Source organism: Octopus bimaculoides, chromosome 3 (assembly GCF_046866305.1).
Source record: "Octopus bimaculoides isolate indiv1 chromosome 3, ASM4686630v1, whole genome shotgun sequence".
NCBI classification, from domain to species: domain Eukaryota; kingdom Metazoa; phylum Mollusca; class Cephalopoda; order Octopoda; family Octopodidae; genus Octopus; species Octopus bimaculoides.
The window spans coordinates 140,164,170-140,184,843 of record NC_142930.1 but is presented as its reverse complement, the minus strand read 5'-3'; the positions used below and the strand labels follow the sequence as shown (position 1 = coordinate 140,184,843).

At 36.6% G+C, this 20,674-nt stretch overlaps 1 protein-coding gene across 6 annotated transcripts in view; it reads right to left on the bottom strand.

Annotated features, from left to right (window-relative positions):
- Positions 1-20,674, bottom strand: part of LOC106876724 (uncharacterized) — a 66,232-nt gene that overhangs the window by 11,197 nt on the left and 34,361 nt on the right. For 5 of the 6 annotated variants that reach the window (XM_014925397.3, XM_014925398.3, XM_089349746.1 and 2 more), the window contains exon 2: positions 3,884-4,251. In XM_014925397.3, the coding sequence (XP_014780883.1) occupies positions 3,884-4,251 (368 nt within the window). Of the gene's footprint in view, positions 1-3,883; positions 4,252-9,459; positions 10,032-20,674 lie in introns of those variants that run through there. The other variant, XM_014925400.3, reaches the window with a different exon arrangement.

The window sequence follows — 20,674 nt, the reverse complement described above, 5'->3', positions numbered from 1 at the left end:
AACAGACAAGAAAATCAAATCACAGATCTACTTTAAACACATACATACACATATTGTTGGCACTCCGTCACTTACAACGTCGAGGGTTCCAGTTGATCTGATCAACGGAACAGCCTACTCGTGAAATTAACGTGCAAGTGGCTGAGCACTCTACAGACTGCGGTTGCGAATTCTCTCTCTCTCTCTCTCTCTCTCTCTCTCTCTCTCTCATACAAACCTATAATCAAAGGTATTCTAATTATGACCAGCCAGTCCCGTATTCTTTTTTTTTTTTTGTGGTGGTGGTGGTGGTGGGGTATCTACGACTACCATTGTCTGATATGTCCTTCTGTTCTGTGAGACGTTAGGATACGATTTAAGGGAAATTCGATTATTTCAAGCAAATCAGCTGACCACTTGTTGTTGGCACTCTGTCGCTTACGACGTCGAGGGTTCCAGTTGATCGGATCAACGAAACAGCCTGCTCGTGAAATTAACGTGCAAGTGGCTGAGCACTCCACAGACATGTGTACCCTTAACATAGTTCTCGGGGATATTCAGCATGACACGGTGTGACAAGGCTTACCCTTTGAATTACAGGCACAACAGAAACAGGAAGTAAGAGTGAGAGAAAGTTGTGGTGAAAGAGTACAGCAGGGTTTGCCACCATCCCCTGCCAGAGCCTCGTGGAGCTTTAAGTGCTTTTCGCTCCATAAACACTCACAACGCCTGGTCTGGGAATTGAAACCGCGATCCTATGACCGCGAGTCCGCTGCCCTAGCCACTGGGCCATTGTGCCTCCACACATACACATATGCACACAATTTAACTTACAGCAGCAGCAGTGTTGTTTATATGTTGTTCTGTACTGAAGTAATTCAATAGAAAAACGCTGAATTGACATATGTATAGAAAGAACTAACATCAGCAGTTCCGCCCACCACTGCTGCCAAGGGCTTTAAATAAACTAGTATATTCTTTCAAGCTCTCAATGTCCTCATTCTACTTGCCTTCTTCTTTCTCTCTCTCTCTCACACACACTTGCCTGCTCATACATTTCATCTGAAGAAATACAAACTATGTAAGGAAACTGATGGCAGATGGCATTATTTATTTATCATCTTCCATGAAGAAAATTACGGAGATGTACTTGCATAGCAAGTGACCTGAACTGAGATCGTGTGCTGGAACGAAAACAATTGCAGCGTGGAAGGTGTTTATAAGCCATTTAAAATAACACACAAAAGCCGTCAGATTCACTTCAACATTTAAATTTAATTTGTCAAAGTATTTTCGTCGCTTTGAGACCGCGACCTGTTCACTGACAAAATTGTGCAGCACAATTTTGTCAGTGTGGCACTTTTTCAGGCAGCTATCCTCATCCATTCTCACCACATGTCCATACCAGCGCAATCGTCTCTCTTGCACACCACAACTGATGCTTCTAATGTTCAGCTTTTCTCTCAAGATACTTACACTCTGACGGGTATTCACATTGACATTACACATCCAACAGAGCATACTGGCTTTATTCCTTGTGAGCTTACGTATGTCCTCAGCAGTTACAGCCCATGTTTCACAGCCATGTAGCATGGCTGTTCGTACACATGTGTCATACAGTCTGCCTTTTACTCTGAGTGAGAGTCCCTTTGTCGCCAGCAGAGGTAAGAGCTCTCTAAACTTTGCCCAGGCTATTCTTATTCTAGCAGCTACACTTTCAGCGCACCCACCCCCACTACTAACTTGGTCGCCCAGTTACTACCTACTCCTTTTCTACATACTGAGCAGGGCCATCTACCTGAAGGGGTTTGTGTTTTATCTACCTTCCTACTTATTAGGATTTTGGTTTTAGCTAGGTTGACTCTAAGGCCCTTCAATTCTAGACCTTGCTTCCACACCTGAAACTTCTCCTCTAGTTCTGATAGTGACTCCGCAATTAGGGCAAGGTCATCAGCATAGAGGAACTCCCAGGGGCAACCTGTCTTGAACTCCTCTGTGATTGCCTGGAGGACTATGATAAATAGGAGGGGGCTGAGGACGGAACCTTGGTGGACCCCTACCTCTACCCGGAATTCATTGCTGTACTTATTTCCAACCCTCACCTTACTGGCTGCATCTCTGTACATGGCTCGCACAGCTCTCACTAACCATTCTTCTATCCCAAGTTTCCTCATTGACCACCAGATAAGGGACGACCATGTCAACGAAAGCCAGGTACAGAGGTTTATCCTTAGCTAGGTATTTCTCCTGCAGCTGTCTTACTAGAAATATGGCATCAGTAGTGCTTTTACCTGGCACGAACCCAAACTGTATCTCATCTAAATTGATTCGCTCCCTAATTAGTTGGGCTATGACCCTCTCTGTAACTTTCATAACCTGATCTAACAGCTTGATGCCTCTGTAATTATTTGTATCTAAAGCGTCACCTTTACCTTTGTAGCAGTTGACTATGGTGCTGCTACACCAGTCATTGGGTATGACTCCTTCGTGTAACACCTGGTTCGTAATACGGGTGACTAGGCTGTAGCCAACACTGCCAGATATTTTGAGCATCTCTGCAGTGATATATATATATATATATATATATATATATATATACATGCATATACATACATATATATATCTACATACATATATATGTATATATACATACATATACAAACATATATATATCTACATACATATATATGTATATATACATACATATATATATATATATATATATACATACATATATATATATATACATACATACATATATATATATATACATACATACATATATATATATATATATACATACATACATATATATATATATACATACATACATATATATATACATACATACATATATATATACATACATATATATATACATACATATATATATATATATATATATATATATATATACATACATACCTACATATATATACATACATATATATATTTATATACATACATACATGCGTATATGAGGACTTATATTCTTTTGGCATTTTGTCCTGTACTCATCTCTCGTGTGTATATATATACATACATGCATATAAATATATACATATATATATATATATACATACATACATGCACATATATACACATACATATATCATCAATCAGTTCATTCAGCTTTGACCTGGCCTGACAAAACAAATAACCTGTGTCTTTTGTTTACTAACTTCTTCTGGCCATCCTCTAAGATGATACTTGTATGAGTCAGTGAAGGAATCTCTATTTGGTCATTTGACTAGCTAGAAATGCCAGTTACATATCTCTTAAACTGTATCCTACTGTCTTAACAACCAAAAAAAAAAGAAAAAAATACAAGTCAGGTAAAAGAAGTCAAGGAAGTATGTGTGTGTATGTGTATGTATATGTATAATATAAAAATATACTTGTGTATGTGTGTATGTATGGTGTGTGTGTATGTATGTGTGTAATATACAAATATACATATGTACACACACACATATTTGTATATTACACATATACATACACACATCATTTAATCGTTTAAAGTGGACATTAAACGATTAAATGGTGTGTGCATGTATATGTGTAATATACAAATGTGTGTGTGTGTGTGTGTGTGTGTGTCCCACCCTGTAACTTGTTTTTACTGGATACTACTTGACAATCAGCATGTGTTTATGTCCCATAACTTAATGATTCAGCAAAATAGAAGCCAGCAGAATAAGTAAGACTTCTAAAACCCTACAGCGCAGTGCTCCAGCATGGCCGCAGTCCAGTAATTGGGTCAAGTAAACCAGTGAAAGAGCAACGGGCACAAAACAGCAATATGTCTGCTTGACCAGCATTAACCTGGGACCAAACAACAACAACAAAAGGAAACACAAAAAATCAAAGCCCTGACAGTAAACAATGAAAATGAAATGCTCACCTGTTGGAATAAAAGTAATTGCATTAATCTGTACGTTTTTGTCTGCTATTTCCGAGGACTTTCCAGCAAACTCTGCACAGCGCTGCAACAGACCACCAGTGATACTCGAAGATCTTTGTGAACCTTCATGCGATTCCCTTTTGACACATTCTTGAAGGAAAAGTATGTTTTTATCATCAATGGTTGCTTTTATAATGTTTTTCAACTGGTTGTATCTCATAACGCTTCCCTTCGATCGTTGATAAGAAGTATCTAAGTTTTTTATAATATCGCAGAGTTTCAGCTTTTTGCTATCAGCATCTTTCAATTTCCTTTGCATCAACATGTACTCCTTCTGTAGTTGTTCTTTCCCAGTCATTTCGTTCAAACTAAAATAGAGATAAAAATAGCTTGTTTAATTATCATTAACAAGTTGGCTCCCAAGCCTCATTTTACATTTTATCCCAGGGTCCCAATACGATATCATAATTAATTTTGACATGAGCGGCATAAAATTCTTACACTATACCATATGTGAGGCAAGAATCACATACGTAATGATAGAAACCCACATCCCACAAGAGGGTCGTGTGGTACCCTAGTTCATCTCACATCCTAGATACCACAAAACTTACCCATGGTCAATTTAAAATTTTGGGTATTTCTATTGGAAGATTTTAAAATCTTTTCAAAAAGAACTATTTTGGTTTCCAAAGATCTAAACTCTCCTTGCGAAGACCTGTTGGGGCAAGTGAAAGCGAAATCGTAATTGAACCATACTCAATGACTGGCACCTGTGCCAGTGGAGCACTAACAGCACTGTCCAAGCGTATTCATTGCCAGAACAACTGTCTGGCTTCTGTGCTAGTGGCCCGTAAATAGCACCATTTGAGCGTAATCATTACCAGCATTGCCTTCTAGCACTTGTGCTGGTGGCACGTTAGAAAATTATCCGAGCGAGGTCGTTGCCAGTGCCGCTGGACTGGCTCCTGTGCAGGTGGCACGTAAAAAACACCTTTTTGAGCATGGTCGTTGGCAGTACCATGTGACTGGCCCTCGTGCCGGTGGCACGTAAAAGCACCCACTACACTCTCGGAGTGGTTGGCGTTAAGGGCATCCAGCTGTAGAAACTCTGCCAGATCAGATGGAGCCTGGTGCAGCCTTCTGGCTTGCCTGCATTCATGTATGTGTGTGTGTGTATGTATGTGTGTGTGTGCATATGTATGTGTATGTCAAGTAACTGCTTCTTGAGTACTACTGATAACATGTAACCCAGCCCCAACTATTGCATGGTCAGCTCGTCGGTTACCAAAATGGCAACCCTACCAAGCAAGTTCAGCGAGGAGGGTGACCGTTGGACACTCTGTGGGATGCAAAACAAGACCCATCAAAGGGCAGAGGAACTCATGAGAATCAATGGCCATCCAACATTGTGAGGATACTCTAATATAACACCCACTAAAATTGCTGAGCCAGACACCTAGCCTTGACCTATCTTTGGAAGCACTTAGCACTACTTGGGAAAGTAGTACAATGCAGTACAAGTTGCACAAGACTTAAATTCTGCACAGGCCTTTCCAACATCATTGTTAACAGTCTCTGTTGTGTTCATTGCTATGGTTTATTGTCCATTTATGGTGTTTAGTAATTTTATTCTAAATTATACAAGGTAATGTCTTTTTGCATATTAGTTGTGTGTTGTTAGTTTTAATTAGTTTAGTGCCAATGTATATGAACTCTGTCAGTGTTGGTGTTGAAAAGTCGTATTTGATTAACAAGTTGACAGCCACTGATGTATGAACACTTATGCACATGTGTCTGCATGTGACTATGTATGTATACAGATGCAAGAACACATATTTGTATAGCAAAATATAGTGTTAGTGAAAATTCACATAAACTGTGATATTAGTTCTTGCACACACACACACACACACAACACACACACTATATATAGATGCACATACAGTGTTACAAAGATTTTAATCAAACAAACTCTTTGGCTGGCACCAAAAGGTCACACAAAGGAAGTTAAAGAGGGTAAATGTCAGAGACACTGAGAAGGGGGAATAAAACATTTGAAAGTATGTTACACCAACATAATAGCAACTGTGGGTATAAGTTGTTGTAGTTGTTAAATTCTAGAAGGTCAGACTTGATGGAGCAGACCTAAGGTCAAAAATCTTTTCAGCAACAACCATCCCATTTTTTTTTATGTACACTGTATCTAAGATTACAAGATCCAAAGAGAATCTTTTTTCTTTTCTGAAGATGGTAGGATGTTATTTGAGGGAGATTTGGTTGTTCTATCTAGCAGGTAAAGCAACCATATAACAGGGTTCCTTGCTGGCTTATACAGTTATCTGATGGTGCTGTAATACTTCGTGAGTGAATTTGCAAAAATCAAAATTATAAAGAAGCCCATTGTATTTATAAACTGGCATACCTGAACTTCCATCATTTCGAGTTATGGCTTTATGTCATTTTCTTGAAGAAATTAATGAGAAAAATAAATCTCAACTTCAGCTGATTTATCTGATGTTTATGTCAGTCTCAGCTAACATATTTAAAACATAAAATTTTTAAAAAAAAAACAAATGCCTAAAAACCAATACTGAAATAGAAAATCAAAATACATGTGAAAATATGTACAAACTATTTATCAAAACAGAGATAAGCTAATGAAAGTTTTTAAAATATTTTTCCATGTTACTTCATTTTTCGAGTTTAGCTGTGAAACTTTAAGTCACATAGAGCTGAATCAAACTGTTTTAAATAATAATAATAATAATAATCTTTTCTACTAAAGGCACAAGGCCTGAAAATTTGGAGGGGGTTAGTCGATTACATTGACCCCAGTGTTTCATATCGAACTCGATATGAATAAAGCTATAAATATCAGCGTGTAAAATCCTTTGGATCGAAAAAGTCGAAAGCTGGGCGCCTTCGACTTTTTCTATCAAAAAGGTTCTTAAACCCTGTATGTGCACATTATTATTTATAGCTGTCTCTACTTCGACTTTCACCGTTCCGAAAAAGAATTACTCTTTTACTTGTTTCAGTCATTTGGCTGTGGCCATGCTGTAGCACCGCCTTTAGTCGAGCAAATCAACCCCAGGACTTATACTTTGTAAGCCTAGTACTTATTCTATCGGTCTCTTTTGCCAAACCGCTAAGTTACAGGGACGTAAACACACCAGCATCGGTTGTCAAGCAATGTTGGGGGACAAACACAGACACACAAACACACACACTCCTACAAACAAACAGCCACTCCTACGCCTATTTAGGAACCTTTTCAGTAGGATGGGCTACTCAACCTGAAGAAAATTCTAACTGGGCCCCACCTGTGAGGTCATGCGCTGTTTATCTTGATATGAGATCACCATGTCGCGCACATATGGTTGTGATGCATGTGCCTGGTGTACCCTGATCAGATGGGTAGTCATGATGGGTATAACGAGCTTCATATATTTTACCCCAGTGTCACTTTGATGGCATGCACTGCTCTCTCACTCAATAATAATAATGATCATAATGTATGTATGCATATATTCTCTCACTAAAAGTGGATTCCATTCAAAAAGGATAATGTAAAAGGAAAGGGGTGCAAATTATATCTGGAATGATTTTTTGTAGTATAATAAAACACACACACACGTCTTTATGTATATAGTCGCCCATCATCTACAATTACCATTTGTATATATTTTTCACTGCGCTAAAAGTGAACAGAAATCTTCATCAGTATTACTATATGACCTAATTCTGGTAAAAGGCGGCTATACTGCATGGATGACTGAATGAAGAAATTTTATATACCAGTTGGAAATCGAGTTAAACTACAAAACCCAACACAAGATGCCAACAAAACAGCATACTGAATGCACAACTGATACTAAAACAGAGCCTGTACATGGTTACGTGTCTTGCTAAAAATAGCAGCCAAATCTCCTTCAACCTCCCCCACACACAACTATCTTAAATTAAGGATTCACTGGATGGTGTAGTGAAGAGTGAATACACTATGTCTGTCAAAAAAAAAAAATAAGAAGAAATGGTCATGGTTGGAACACTTCAATCATAAGTCAGCTCAATCAGGGATGATATTGTACTTAAGAATTACAACTTAACTAAACTTTATTCTTCTACTTGTTTCAGTCATTAGACTGTGGCCATGCTGGAGTGCAGCCTTGAAGGGTTTTTTTTAGTCAAACAAATCGACTTTTTTTTTTTTAAAGCCTAGTAACTTATTCCATCAGTTTCTTTTGCTGAAACGCTCAGTTATGGGGACATAAACACACCAACACCAGTTGTCAAGCAGTGAGGAGGGGACAAACACAAAGACACACACACACAGATATATACATATATATATATATATATATATATATATATATATATATATATATATATATATATACACACACACAACAAGTTTCTTTCAGTTTCCATCTACCAAATACACTCACAAGGCTTTGGTTAGCCCAGGGCTATAGTAGAAGACACTTGCCCAAGGTGCCATTCAGCAAGACTGAACCTGGAACCATGCAGTTGGGGAGCAAGCTTCAGTTTTCCATATATAACAGTTAGTAGCATCATATTAATGGAGAGGAGCTTCAATAATAGTTCTTCTGGGGTAACACTTTTCCCATTTTGTCCACTGGGACCATAAGGCATTCTGAATTACAAGAAATTGTACATTCTACTCCTTAATATATAGATGTTTTCGATCTAGTTTGGATTCTTTGCCATCAAATTTGATTGCAAAGGATTCAAATTTGATAGCAAAAAATCCAAACTAGATCGAAAACATCTATAAAGTTACTGCACCCATTTCCTTAAGTTATACAGTGATAAGAAAATATTGGTATAATGATTAATATTATTTTAATCTGATCTTAGCAAGTATCAGAGACAACTGTGGACGTGTTTCAGTTTTATTACACCTCCTCAGTGCAGTATAACCTTCTCTGTATTTACCATATTAGTAACAAAATTTTTATATTGGCTGTCAAACCAGGTGAAATCGTAGTCATGGCCGATGCCAGTGTCGCATAGCTGGCACATAAAAAGCACCCTTTGAAGGTTGGGTTATGTACCATGCTTGAGAAGACCTGTAAAACCAAGCGAAATTGTAGTCATGCTATTGTCGCATAACTGGCACTTATGCCAGTGGCATGTAAAAAGCAATGTTTCAAACATTGGGCCTCACAGAGGCAGTGAGAAATGACCGAGACCTTTGGCAATATACTGTGCTGAGATTGTAGTCATGGCCAATGCCAGTGTTGCGTAACTGGCACTTCTGTCAGTGGCACATAAAAAAGCACCCACTGCACTCTTGGAGTGGTTGGTGTTAGGAAGGGCATCTTGCTGTAGAAACCATGTCAAATCAGACTGGAGCCTGGTGCAGCTTACCAGTTTGCGGTTAAATCATCCAACCCATGCCAGCATGGAAAACAGATATTAAATGATGACGATGATGAAGTGGGTGTCACACAATAATAATCACTTAAGAAAATTATCCTGAGACACCATCTGCATAAAAAAATAACAGTCAAGTTAAGACAATTACAGAGATAGTTGTTGTTGATTACCTGTATTGGCTATCAGCAATGTAAACAATGTCCTCTTTTTAATGAACTCATTAGTCTAACCTTTGTAGTTTGTTATCTTTCTTTGTCACAGTGATGTTTGCAACTTCAAGGTAATTAATTGCCAAGGTAACATCATAAAATCAAAGTCTCAAGGAACGAATTGTGTTTTTGAAATTCTCAACAGTTTACAGATAATCATATTTCTGCCGGAGCCTCTGAGGAGACATCTAGGTAGTTACTCCAGATGCTAGAAATAGCAGCCAAAACTCTCTTGCTTCAAACTGCCAGCAGAAAAAATAGGATAGATTGAATAATGTACTCCTAAATATACAATGATTAGGAGAAAGACATGTTGGTTATGACTAATCAACAAGAACAACATATTTCTGGACAGGCATGGCTATCTGGTAAGAAGTTTGCTTCCCAACCACATGGTTTCCAGTTCAATCCCACTGCATAGCATCTTGGGCAAGCATTTTCGGCACTGTCATGCTATTAGCTGTCAGAAGTGAAAGTGCTCACTGCTAGTGAAGTATCTGTCTGTCTGCCTGCATGCCTGTTGCTAGCCTGTCGATTCTTTGGCTACTGACAGCTAATACCATGACTGGCCAGAGCGAGCTATATGTCTGTCTGTCTCTCTCTCTCTCTCTCTATCTATCTATCACTCGAAAGTTATTGGAACAAATTTGACACCTATATCCATGCGTTTGAAAACACACAGAGTATAAGGGTACTACTAAAGCAGAGTGGTCCCAAATTTTCAACAGAGAGAATTTATCAAAATAGAAAACAAATGAAGTTTGAAGTTTAAAAATAATAGGATCGACCACTCACGACTAGCTAGCCCGGACGCGCGTTCGGGACCACTCTGCTTTAGTAGTACCCTTATACTCTGGGTGTTTTCAAACGCATGGATATAGGTGTCAAATTTGTTCCAATAACTTTCGAGTAATAGATAGAGAGAGAGACAGACAGACAGACATATAGCTCGCTCCGGCCAGTCATGGTATTAGCTGTCAGTAGCCAAAGAATGATAGGCCAGCAACAGGCAGGCAGACAGACAGATACTTCACTAGCAATGAGCACTTTCACTTCTGACAGCTAATAGCATGACAGTGCCGCATTTTCTACTATAGCCTCAGGCCAACCAAAACCTTGAGTGGATTTGATAAACAGAAACTAAAAGAAGCCTGTCATATATATGTGTGTGTGTGTGTGTCACCACCACTCGACAACTGATGTCCATATGTTTACATATAAGTCCTGTATATATATATATATATATTTATTGGCTAAACTGGCAATATGACCATCCCCAAGTACAACAACATATATATATATATATATATATATATATATATATATATATATATATATATATATATATATATATATATATATATTATTATTAATAAATTATAGGGTGGCAAAGAAAATTTTAGAAATTTTATTTACCACCAGTGGTCTAGCGAGAGTAAAAACAGTCAATAGACTATGTATTATTCATTAGAAATGCAGAGACGCCTATAATAGGACATCTACTCGCTAGAAATAGCAGCAAAAATACTACATACCACAAAAGTTAGGGATAATTTCGAAAGGAAATGAAAAATAAAAACTTTTACCAATCTATATTCTGTACCATGGTTTCAAGTCAATTTTAGTAAGATAAAGATTATATCTTACAAGGTCAGACTATCGTCAGCAGAATTGACCAGACAACATATGATTTTCTGTAGGAATTTCGGCATTTTGCATTTTTGTATTTGCTGCCGATTAGGTAAACCGTAAATACGCGGTATATTTTGAAAAATTAGACATAAAAACACGAACCATGCTGCGTACTGATTCGTGCTTCATATGTTGTCTGGTCAATTCTGCTGACGATAGTCTGACCTTGTAAGATATAATCTTTATCTTACTAAAATTGACTTGAAACCATGGTACAGAATATAGATTGGTAAAAGTTTTTATTTTTCATTTCCTTTCGAAATTATCCCTAACTTTTGTGGTATGTAGTATTTTTGCTGCTATTTCTAGCGAGTAGATGTCCTATTATAGGCGTCTCTGCATTTCTAATGAATATATATATATATATATATATATATATATATATATATATATATGTATAGGTCCTATATATATAAAATGTGTACTTTTTGTCAATTTCCGTTTCCATTTCCGCTTCACATTTCACTACATTTATTAAAATAACCCCCTTGTTTTTTAAAATAAACCCTTTTTGTTGAAGAACTGTTACTTTAAACATTTCTTTCAATGAGCCAAAAAAGACACTCTCATCAAAGACCGTTTGTGCATTCATGGCAGCTGCTGCTTATTTCTTTAAGAGAAAAAAAAAAGGAAAAACATTACTAAATATATAACATCTCCATGACATCTTCACCATTTTTCTATAAAATGTAATACTAGGATAACCTTTTATCTTCTATCTGTTTCAGTCATTAGACTGTGGCCACGCTGGAGCACCATCTTTCGGAATTTTAGTCAAATGAATCAACTGCAGTATTTTTAATTTTGTTGAGCGTGGTACTTGTTCTATTGGTTGCTTTTTCCGAAATGCTAAATTATGGGGATATAAACACACCAACACTGGTTGTCAAGTGACACGACAGGCTTCTTTCAGTTTCCTTTTACCAAATCCCCCTCACAAACCTTTGGTTAGACCAAGGCTATAAGTTCAAGGTGCCATGCAGTGCGACTGAACCCAGAATGTGGTTGGAAAGTATTTGTGTTTGTCCCCACCACCGCATGACAACCAGTGTTGGTGTGGTTGCATCCCCATAACTTAGCAGTTCGACAAAAATGACCAACAGAATAAGTACCAGGCTTAAAAAAGCAAGTACTAGAGTCAATTCATTTGACTAAAAATTCAAGGCGGTGCCCCAACATGGCTGCAGTCCAATGACTGAAACAAGCAGAGCATAAAAGAATATATATATATGTATGTATATATATCTTCTATAATAATAAAAGCAAAATTTTGTTTGTCCATCTGGGACCCCTGTACTTCAGTCTACATCTCTACATATACATATTATACCTTTTTGGAATAAGAATGATCCTGGAATTGCAAATCTGCCCTTAGTTTGGTTCTTGAATATCCAGCATTGTGATGCAATTTAAAAGCATTTGGGTTGCTATTTCTAGCAGTTAAAACTTAACTGATTTACACCATCTTGGTTGGCATTTGTCAGATGATGTCAGAGATTAAGGGGGAGATAAATGACATTCACCTCATTTATTTTACTTCAAGATAAGAATTTTGGGACAAATTGGCCAACAGTTGGAATTCAACTTGGGACTGGAACAATAGAATGATTGCATTACAGAATTAATTCTCATTCATTCTTAATCTCTGATCAAACACCACCAGGGCATATAGTCATTATAGATGTATTACAGTCATGCTATTTAGCTCTATTTAGCTTTGGGTCACAGGTCCAATTAGCCCACTGGAGGAGCTAGCTTAAAAATCCACACGGAGTGTGGTTTTTAAACTATAATATAATATATATATTTAAACTATATATAATATATATATTTAAACTATATATAATATATATATTTAAACTATATATAATATATATTATAAAATATATATAAAATAAAGGATAAAGAACATTCCTGAGCCATATATTCATTGGGACAGTTTCTTGGTTTCTGTGGAGCTTATATCCCCTCCACCCTGGACAGGACACCAGTCTGTCGCAGGGTAACTCATTTTTCCAGGTGAGTAGACTGGAGCAACATGAAATGAAGTGTTTTGCTCAAGAACACAATGCATCGCCCAGTCCAGGAATTGAAACTGCAATCTTTCATTCATGAGCTCAACACCCTAACCACTAAACCACACTCCACATTTACGCATATGTACCATCATCAACATCGTCATTTTACATCTGCTTTCCATGCTGGCATGGGTTGGACAGGTTGACAGGAGCTGGCTAGGTAGAAGCTCCTGTCAAACCTTCCAACCCATGCCAGCATGCAAAGTGGACTTTAAATGATGATGATGATATACGTATGTATATTCTTTTACTTGTTTCAGTCATTTAACTTCAGCCATGCTGGAGCACTGCCTTGAAGGATTTTAGTCAAACAAATCACCCCCCCCGGGACTTATTTCTTAAACCTAGTACTTATGCTATTGGTCTCTTTTGCTGAACCGATAAGTTACAGGGACGTAAACACACCAACTCTGATTGTCAAGCGATGATGGGGGAAGAACAAACACACATATATAGGTATATTATATATATATATATATATATATATATATATATATATATATACACACACACATATATACACACACACACACACACACACATATATATACACACACATACACATACACGCAGATATATATATATATACACATACACAATGGGTTTCTTTCAGTTTCCATCTACCAAATGCACTCACAAGGCTTTGGTCAGCCCAAGGCTTATAGTAGAAGACACTAGCCCAAAGTGCCACACCATGTGGTTGAGAAGCAAGCTTCTTATGCATGTGCATGCATATATGTATGTACATATCTATGATGTGTCTCTTTAAGTCCTGTACATTAGCAGTTCAACAAACAGAGAGCTATAAAAAGTATGATTAACTGCTTGATGATAGGAAAACCTTGATACTCCAGCAAAGCAACAGCCTAATGAATGAAACCAGCAAAAGAAGAAAAAAATATGAGTAACTCACACACACACACACACATTTGGCAATATGTTTATACAGAAGTGTGTCAACTACAGTTGCTATACACCCACAAATTTTCATTATGTTGAATTTGTTCAAAATTCCTATGACATTTTTTTGGCTTCATAAATGTTTGGAATTCTAAACTTCTCCCATTATCATCCTGTCATCATTATTATCATCATCATCATCAAAGTGGCGAGCTAGCAGAATTGTTAGCATGCCAGGCGAAATGTTTCGCGGTATTTTGTCTGCCACTACATTCTGAATTCAAATTCTGCCGGGGTCGACTTTGCCATTCATCCTTTCAAGGTCGATTAAGTAAGTACCAGTTATGTACTGAGGTCGATGTAATCAACTTAATCCCTTCCTCCAAATTTGAGGCCTTGTGCTTCCAGTAGAAAGGATTATAATCAACATCTTTATTATTATTATTATTATTAAGTGAGAGAGTAGTGCATGCCATCAAAGTGATACTGGGGTAAAATATACGAAGCCCATTATACCCATCATGACCACCCATCTGATCAGGATACACCAGGCACATGTATCACAACCATATGTGCACAACATGGTGATCTGATAAACAGCGCATGACCTCACAGGTGGGGCCCAATTAGAATTTTCTTCAGGTCGAGTAGCCCATCCCGCTCAAAAGGTCCCTGAATAAAGTTTGTTTAAGGATGTTGAGCAAAACACCCATGTTTCCAAAGGTGAATTATTCAAACCCCATGGTTATGATGCTCCCCCACTATTTCTGTTCGTGAACAGAGATGCACATATCGTCAGCCACCAAGGGATATGCTCAACTGGTTACGGTCAAACAACTGACAAGCAAATCTGTGGTATTAAGCAGAATATTTGCTGTAGCCCATCTTTGTATACCAAGACAAAACAATGTACATGATAACACTTCCAATCAATTAAGATCAGATACCATGAGAGCCACTGCCTGATACTGCATCAGGGCATTTATTATTATTATTATTATTTTAAAAAAAACACTGAGACAAGACTATTTCTACTTTTAATATGCAATGTGTATGAGTGATATGTTGCAGGAATTCAATTTAGAAATAGTTTAGCTGAAGAAGAGAAGCAAGACGAAAATTGGGAGAATAAAGAAAAACAATTTGCTTTGACACTTCTGGTAATCATTGGGTGGAGTTAGCACATTTCAAGTGAGAAAGAGATGTGAAAACTCAAATTAGGTTTCATGCTTATGTAAACAGAAATAGGAAAATTATTTTTAGTCTCCCTATGCTTTAAGAGTGTCATTGTACAGAATGAATCAAAAGTCAATTTTAGTATCAATATGAACAGGTTAACAAAATTAGTCATGATCAGTCAAACTTCTTAATGTTCATCCCATCCGTCTCCATCTCCATCTCTCCCTCTCTCTGTTTTATGTTGAAGCTGGCCAGATCTAGCCTCTCACACCAACCCTACAATATCTTTCCAAATATTAACAGTTTCTCCATCAAAATGATTACTTCGAAACAATGTGAATAAATAAGCATTACTTTTGACAGAATAATATGAACGCTAAAGAGTTAAGCAGTTGAACCAGGTATGGTGGTCAATTGAACAATCATGTTGGCTTGTTTGTCCATGGATAAGATATCTCAAAAACCATTGAATGGATTCAAATGAAACTTTCAGGGATGTTTGGCCTCGTTTTCATTGTTATTTTGTTTATTTTACTCAATTTTAGAAGAAAAAAATGCAATATATATGAAATGAGCTTTAATATTGGTACATAACTTTTGGCACCCTGTATATATAATACTTCACATACACATACACGACAGGCTTCTTTCAGTTTCCCACCTACCAGATTCACTCACAAAGCTTTGATCACCTTAGGGTTACATCTTCTATTTTTTATCTGTTACCTGTTTTAGTCTTTTGGCTGTGACTATACTGGGGTACCACCCTGAAAATTTGTTTTAGTCAAATGAATCAACCGCAGTATTTTTCTTTTTTTTTTAAGCTTGATACTTATTCTATCAGTCTCTTTTGCCAAACCGCTAAGTTATGGGGACATAGACACAACAACACTAGTTGTCAAATGTGGGGGAGAAACACAGACACAAAAATACACACAAAACTAAATACTTGTCCAAAGTGCCATTCAGTAGGACTGAACCCAAAACTATATGGTTGGGAAACAAAGTCATAAACCACATATCCACACTTGTGTTCAAGTGTTACGCACAATACACAATGAAGAAGTAGCAACGTGTGACCTAGTTATATTTATTCTACTTTGGATAATATAAGAAAAGCAAGATGATATAATAGACATAAGGAACTGGTTAAGAGGAATTTAAGCATGTGTCACCCATTCAAAGAATTTTAAGGAAAAGGGGTTGTGGATGATGAAGAAACTAGCAAGCAAAATAAAATACTCTACATTTATTGTGGGTGTTGACCGACTAAGAAATAGAAAAGCATTTGTTAGCCCCCATGATTACAACATAAACGAATTTTGTTTTTTTTTCCAATGTTGACATGGAAGAAGAAGAAGAAGAAGGAGGAGGAGGAGGAGGAGAAGAAGAAGAAATGCAAGCAAAATAAAAAAGAATGATAAAGTCCCGGCTTTAAAAGAAACTGCAAGTATTTATTTCTAACATAAATACAGGGCCAGCTTCAGGTTAAGGAAAAGAGGGATTGTACCCAGCAAAACCAGTGGTTCTGATACTAACATCTACCCGTCCACAATAAATAAACCATCATCATCATCATCATTTAACATCACTTTTCCATGCCATCCACTTTACAGAGTGTATTGAGTGCTTTTTCCATGGAGCCAATATGGGTGCTTTTTACATGGCACCAGGACAGGTGATTCTTATGTGATGCCAGCACAGATGATTGTTACATGGTGCTGGCACAGGTGGATTCTTAAATGGCACTGGCATGTGGGATTCTTACATGGTACCGGCATGGGTGATTCTTAAGTGACGCTGACACAGGGGATTCTAACGTGGCACTGGCATAAAGGGGTCCTTACATAGCACCAGCACAGGGAATTCTTACATGGTGCTGGCAAGGGTGCGCTTTTACATTTCCACCTGCACAGGTGCTCCTTACATGACACCAGTACCCACAGGGTCATCAAGTGGCTTGCAAAACAAAGACATCGCATTTGAGAGAGGGAGAGGAACCGAGAGGAGTGGCCATGTGCCAGGAGAGAGGTTGTAGTTACAGAGGAGATAAATAAGATTTTAAAATATCGAAATTTCATGGTCCCCTCTCGCATTTTATTTATGAGAAGACAAACAAGTTTGCATCCATTTAATTCTTTCTTCACTATGGTGTTTGGCAATATAAAAAGGTGGACAGCATCTTAATTTTTTATTACACACAGCAATTTGTCTACCTACTTTTCAATTCCCACATATCCACCATCAGGATGTCTTGACACTTCCTCCTATGAGAAGCACTTTATTGATACCAGTTCCACAATGATGCAAGGTAAATGCGACTCTGGTGGAATTAAAAATTACTACTTGAGGAAGCAAAGCTAAATACTGCAAAGCATTTTGTCTAACACTCTACCAATTTTATCAACCTACAGTCCTTAAAGTATTTTGTCCAATATCCTACCAATTTTCTGTAAATATGAAAGACAGGATGGTCATGGCTATAAGAAACATCATAACTGAGCAGAATTTGGCACTCCGTTGCTTACGACGTCAAGGGTTCCAGTTGATCCGATCAACGGAACAGCCTGCTCATGAAATTAACTTGCAAGTGGCTGAGCATTCCACAGACACATGTACCCTTAACGTAGTTCTTGAGGATATTCAGCGTGACACAGTGTGACAAGGCTGACCCTTTGAATTACAGGCACAACAGAAACAGGAAGTAAGAGTGAGAGAAAGTTGTGGTGAAAGAGTACAGCAGGGTTCACCACCATCCCCTGCCGGAGCCTCGTGGAGCACTAGGTGTTTTCGCTCAATAAACACTCACAACAAATGGTCTGGGAATCAAAACCGTGAGTCCGCTGCCCTAACCACTGGGCCATTGCGCCTCCTCTGAGCAAAAGTAGAAGAAAAGAAACAGACAAACAATAACAGGCACAGAGAATGTATTTATATTAAAAGTTACATATACAAATTACATGAAGTCTTATCTTTACAGCTGTTTCAGATAATCAATGACTTGCATGAAGGGAGTCCAATAATGAGTTGGTATTGAAGGAAAAGTATCAACAAATACAGATTTTGATAGTTCCATGCAGCAACATCATGATGTGTTCATAACTATATATGATATATGACAGGTTTCTTTCAGTCTAACCAAATCTACTTACAAGGATTTCATTAGCACAAGGACAAACAAGAAGACATTTACTCAAAGCACCACATAGTGGGACCAAACCAGAAACCACATGGTTAGGAAGCAAACTTCATGACCACACAGCCGTAACTCATTTTATAACAAAACCCAAGACACGTGTTCACCAAATGTAACAGCTAAATTCCAAACCTTTACAACTAAACATTTCCTCGTTTTATTTATCAGTTGAATGGGAAATATTTTAATAAAGCATGGGATATTTTAGATTTAAAAAACACACACACACACACACACACGCGCATACACACAAAAACTCTTTTTATTTTTAATCTTTTGTCAGCCAAAACAGGAAATGTCTATTTTTATTCAGGATATTATCTCAGTAGTAAATTATTCAAACTGTCTACTTGTTTAACCTACAGTGAGACCTAATCGAGTTGACTTATGATCATAAGATTCCAACAATGACCATCCCATCTACTTAAGGTTATGTAGGATATTTTCTAGTGTTTGTTGCTGATTTAAGAATGTGATTAAAGAGAAATTTGGCTGCTCTTTCTAACACCTCAAACAACCATTCAGTGACTTTCTGGTTAGCATGTTTATTAATGGTGGTTATTTTGACCCAGGTGGGCACTGACTGAGTGAACCTATAATCAAAGGTATTCCAGCCATGACTATTCCATCTTCCTACGATGTTTTCTGATGTGTTTGTTCCTTATTTAAGACAGTAAGGTGCAATTTGAGGGAAGTTTGCTGCTATCTCTAGTAACTCAAATGGCTACATACTAGCTCCCTGGTTTACTTGTTTAGTGAGTTGTTGCTATACCCCAAGTGATCCTTAATCAAGTCAACCTTTTAACCAAAGACATTCTATAAGACAACTCAGACACATGCACACACACACACTTTCATATATGTGTGTGTGTGTGTGTGTGTGTGTGTGTGTGTGTGTGTGTGTGTGTGTGAGAGTTCTCTCAACATATGAAACTATTAGTACTTTATAGTACTTTAATACATGTATTGTGACCATTAAATAATGATATTCATCTCTCACCAGATGGGGTACTTTTTTTGTTAAATTTTCTATCAGTTCAGTACTTATATATGTGTGTGTGTGTGTGTGTAGAAGTAATGTTTATTGCCACCTAAATGTGGGTGTTCTCTTAGAACAGACAATTCTTCTATCTTAATGAACTAGTTTACTATATGTGTATGTGTAAATATAAGCTATACAGCTCACCATTTTACACACATACTGTGTTTCCATATATATATATATATATATGTGTGTGTGTATATATATATATAAAAATATATATATATATATATATATATAAAAATATATATATATATATATATATATAAAAATATATATATATATATATATATATAAAAATATATATATATATATATATATATAAAAATATATATATATATATATATATATATAAAAATATATATATATATATATATATATAAAAATATATATATATATATATATATATAAAAATATATATATATATAAAAATATATATATATATATATATATATAAAAATATATATATATATATATATATATAAATATATATATATATATAAATATATATATATATATATATATATATAAATATATATATATATATATATATATATATATATATATATAAATATATATATATATATATATATATATATATATATATATATATATATATAGAGAGAGAGAGAGAGAGAGAGAGAGAGAGAGAGAGAGAGAGAGAGAGAGAGAGAGAGAGAGAGAGAGAGAGAGAGAGAGAGAGAGAGAGAGAGAGAGAGAGAGAGAGGCAATTATGCAGATAAACAAATTAGGTATATTAAATATAACAGTTTGAGTATGAAACACAAAATATGTATATATGTATACATGCAGTATCCAAGTTTGAATCATTTGAGCACTACTAAGTGTCTTCTATACCAGTGCTCCGCAACTGGTATGCCCTAGCACACTGCTGTGCCACAAGACGATGCTAGGTGTGCCGCAGTGTAACCTAAATATAATTTTCCCCCTATACTTTTAGTTATATTTGTAATCTAGGTGTGCTGCCAAATTTTGAAAAGAATAGAAGTTGTTGCTATTATGTGAAATTGTCGTAAGTTGAAAACTTTGCTTTTTCAGAAAACGTAAATATAGTTTCACCATTCCATT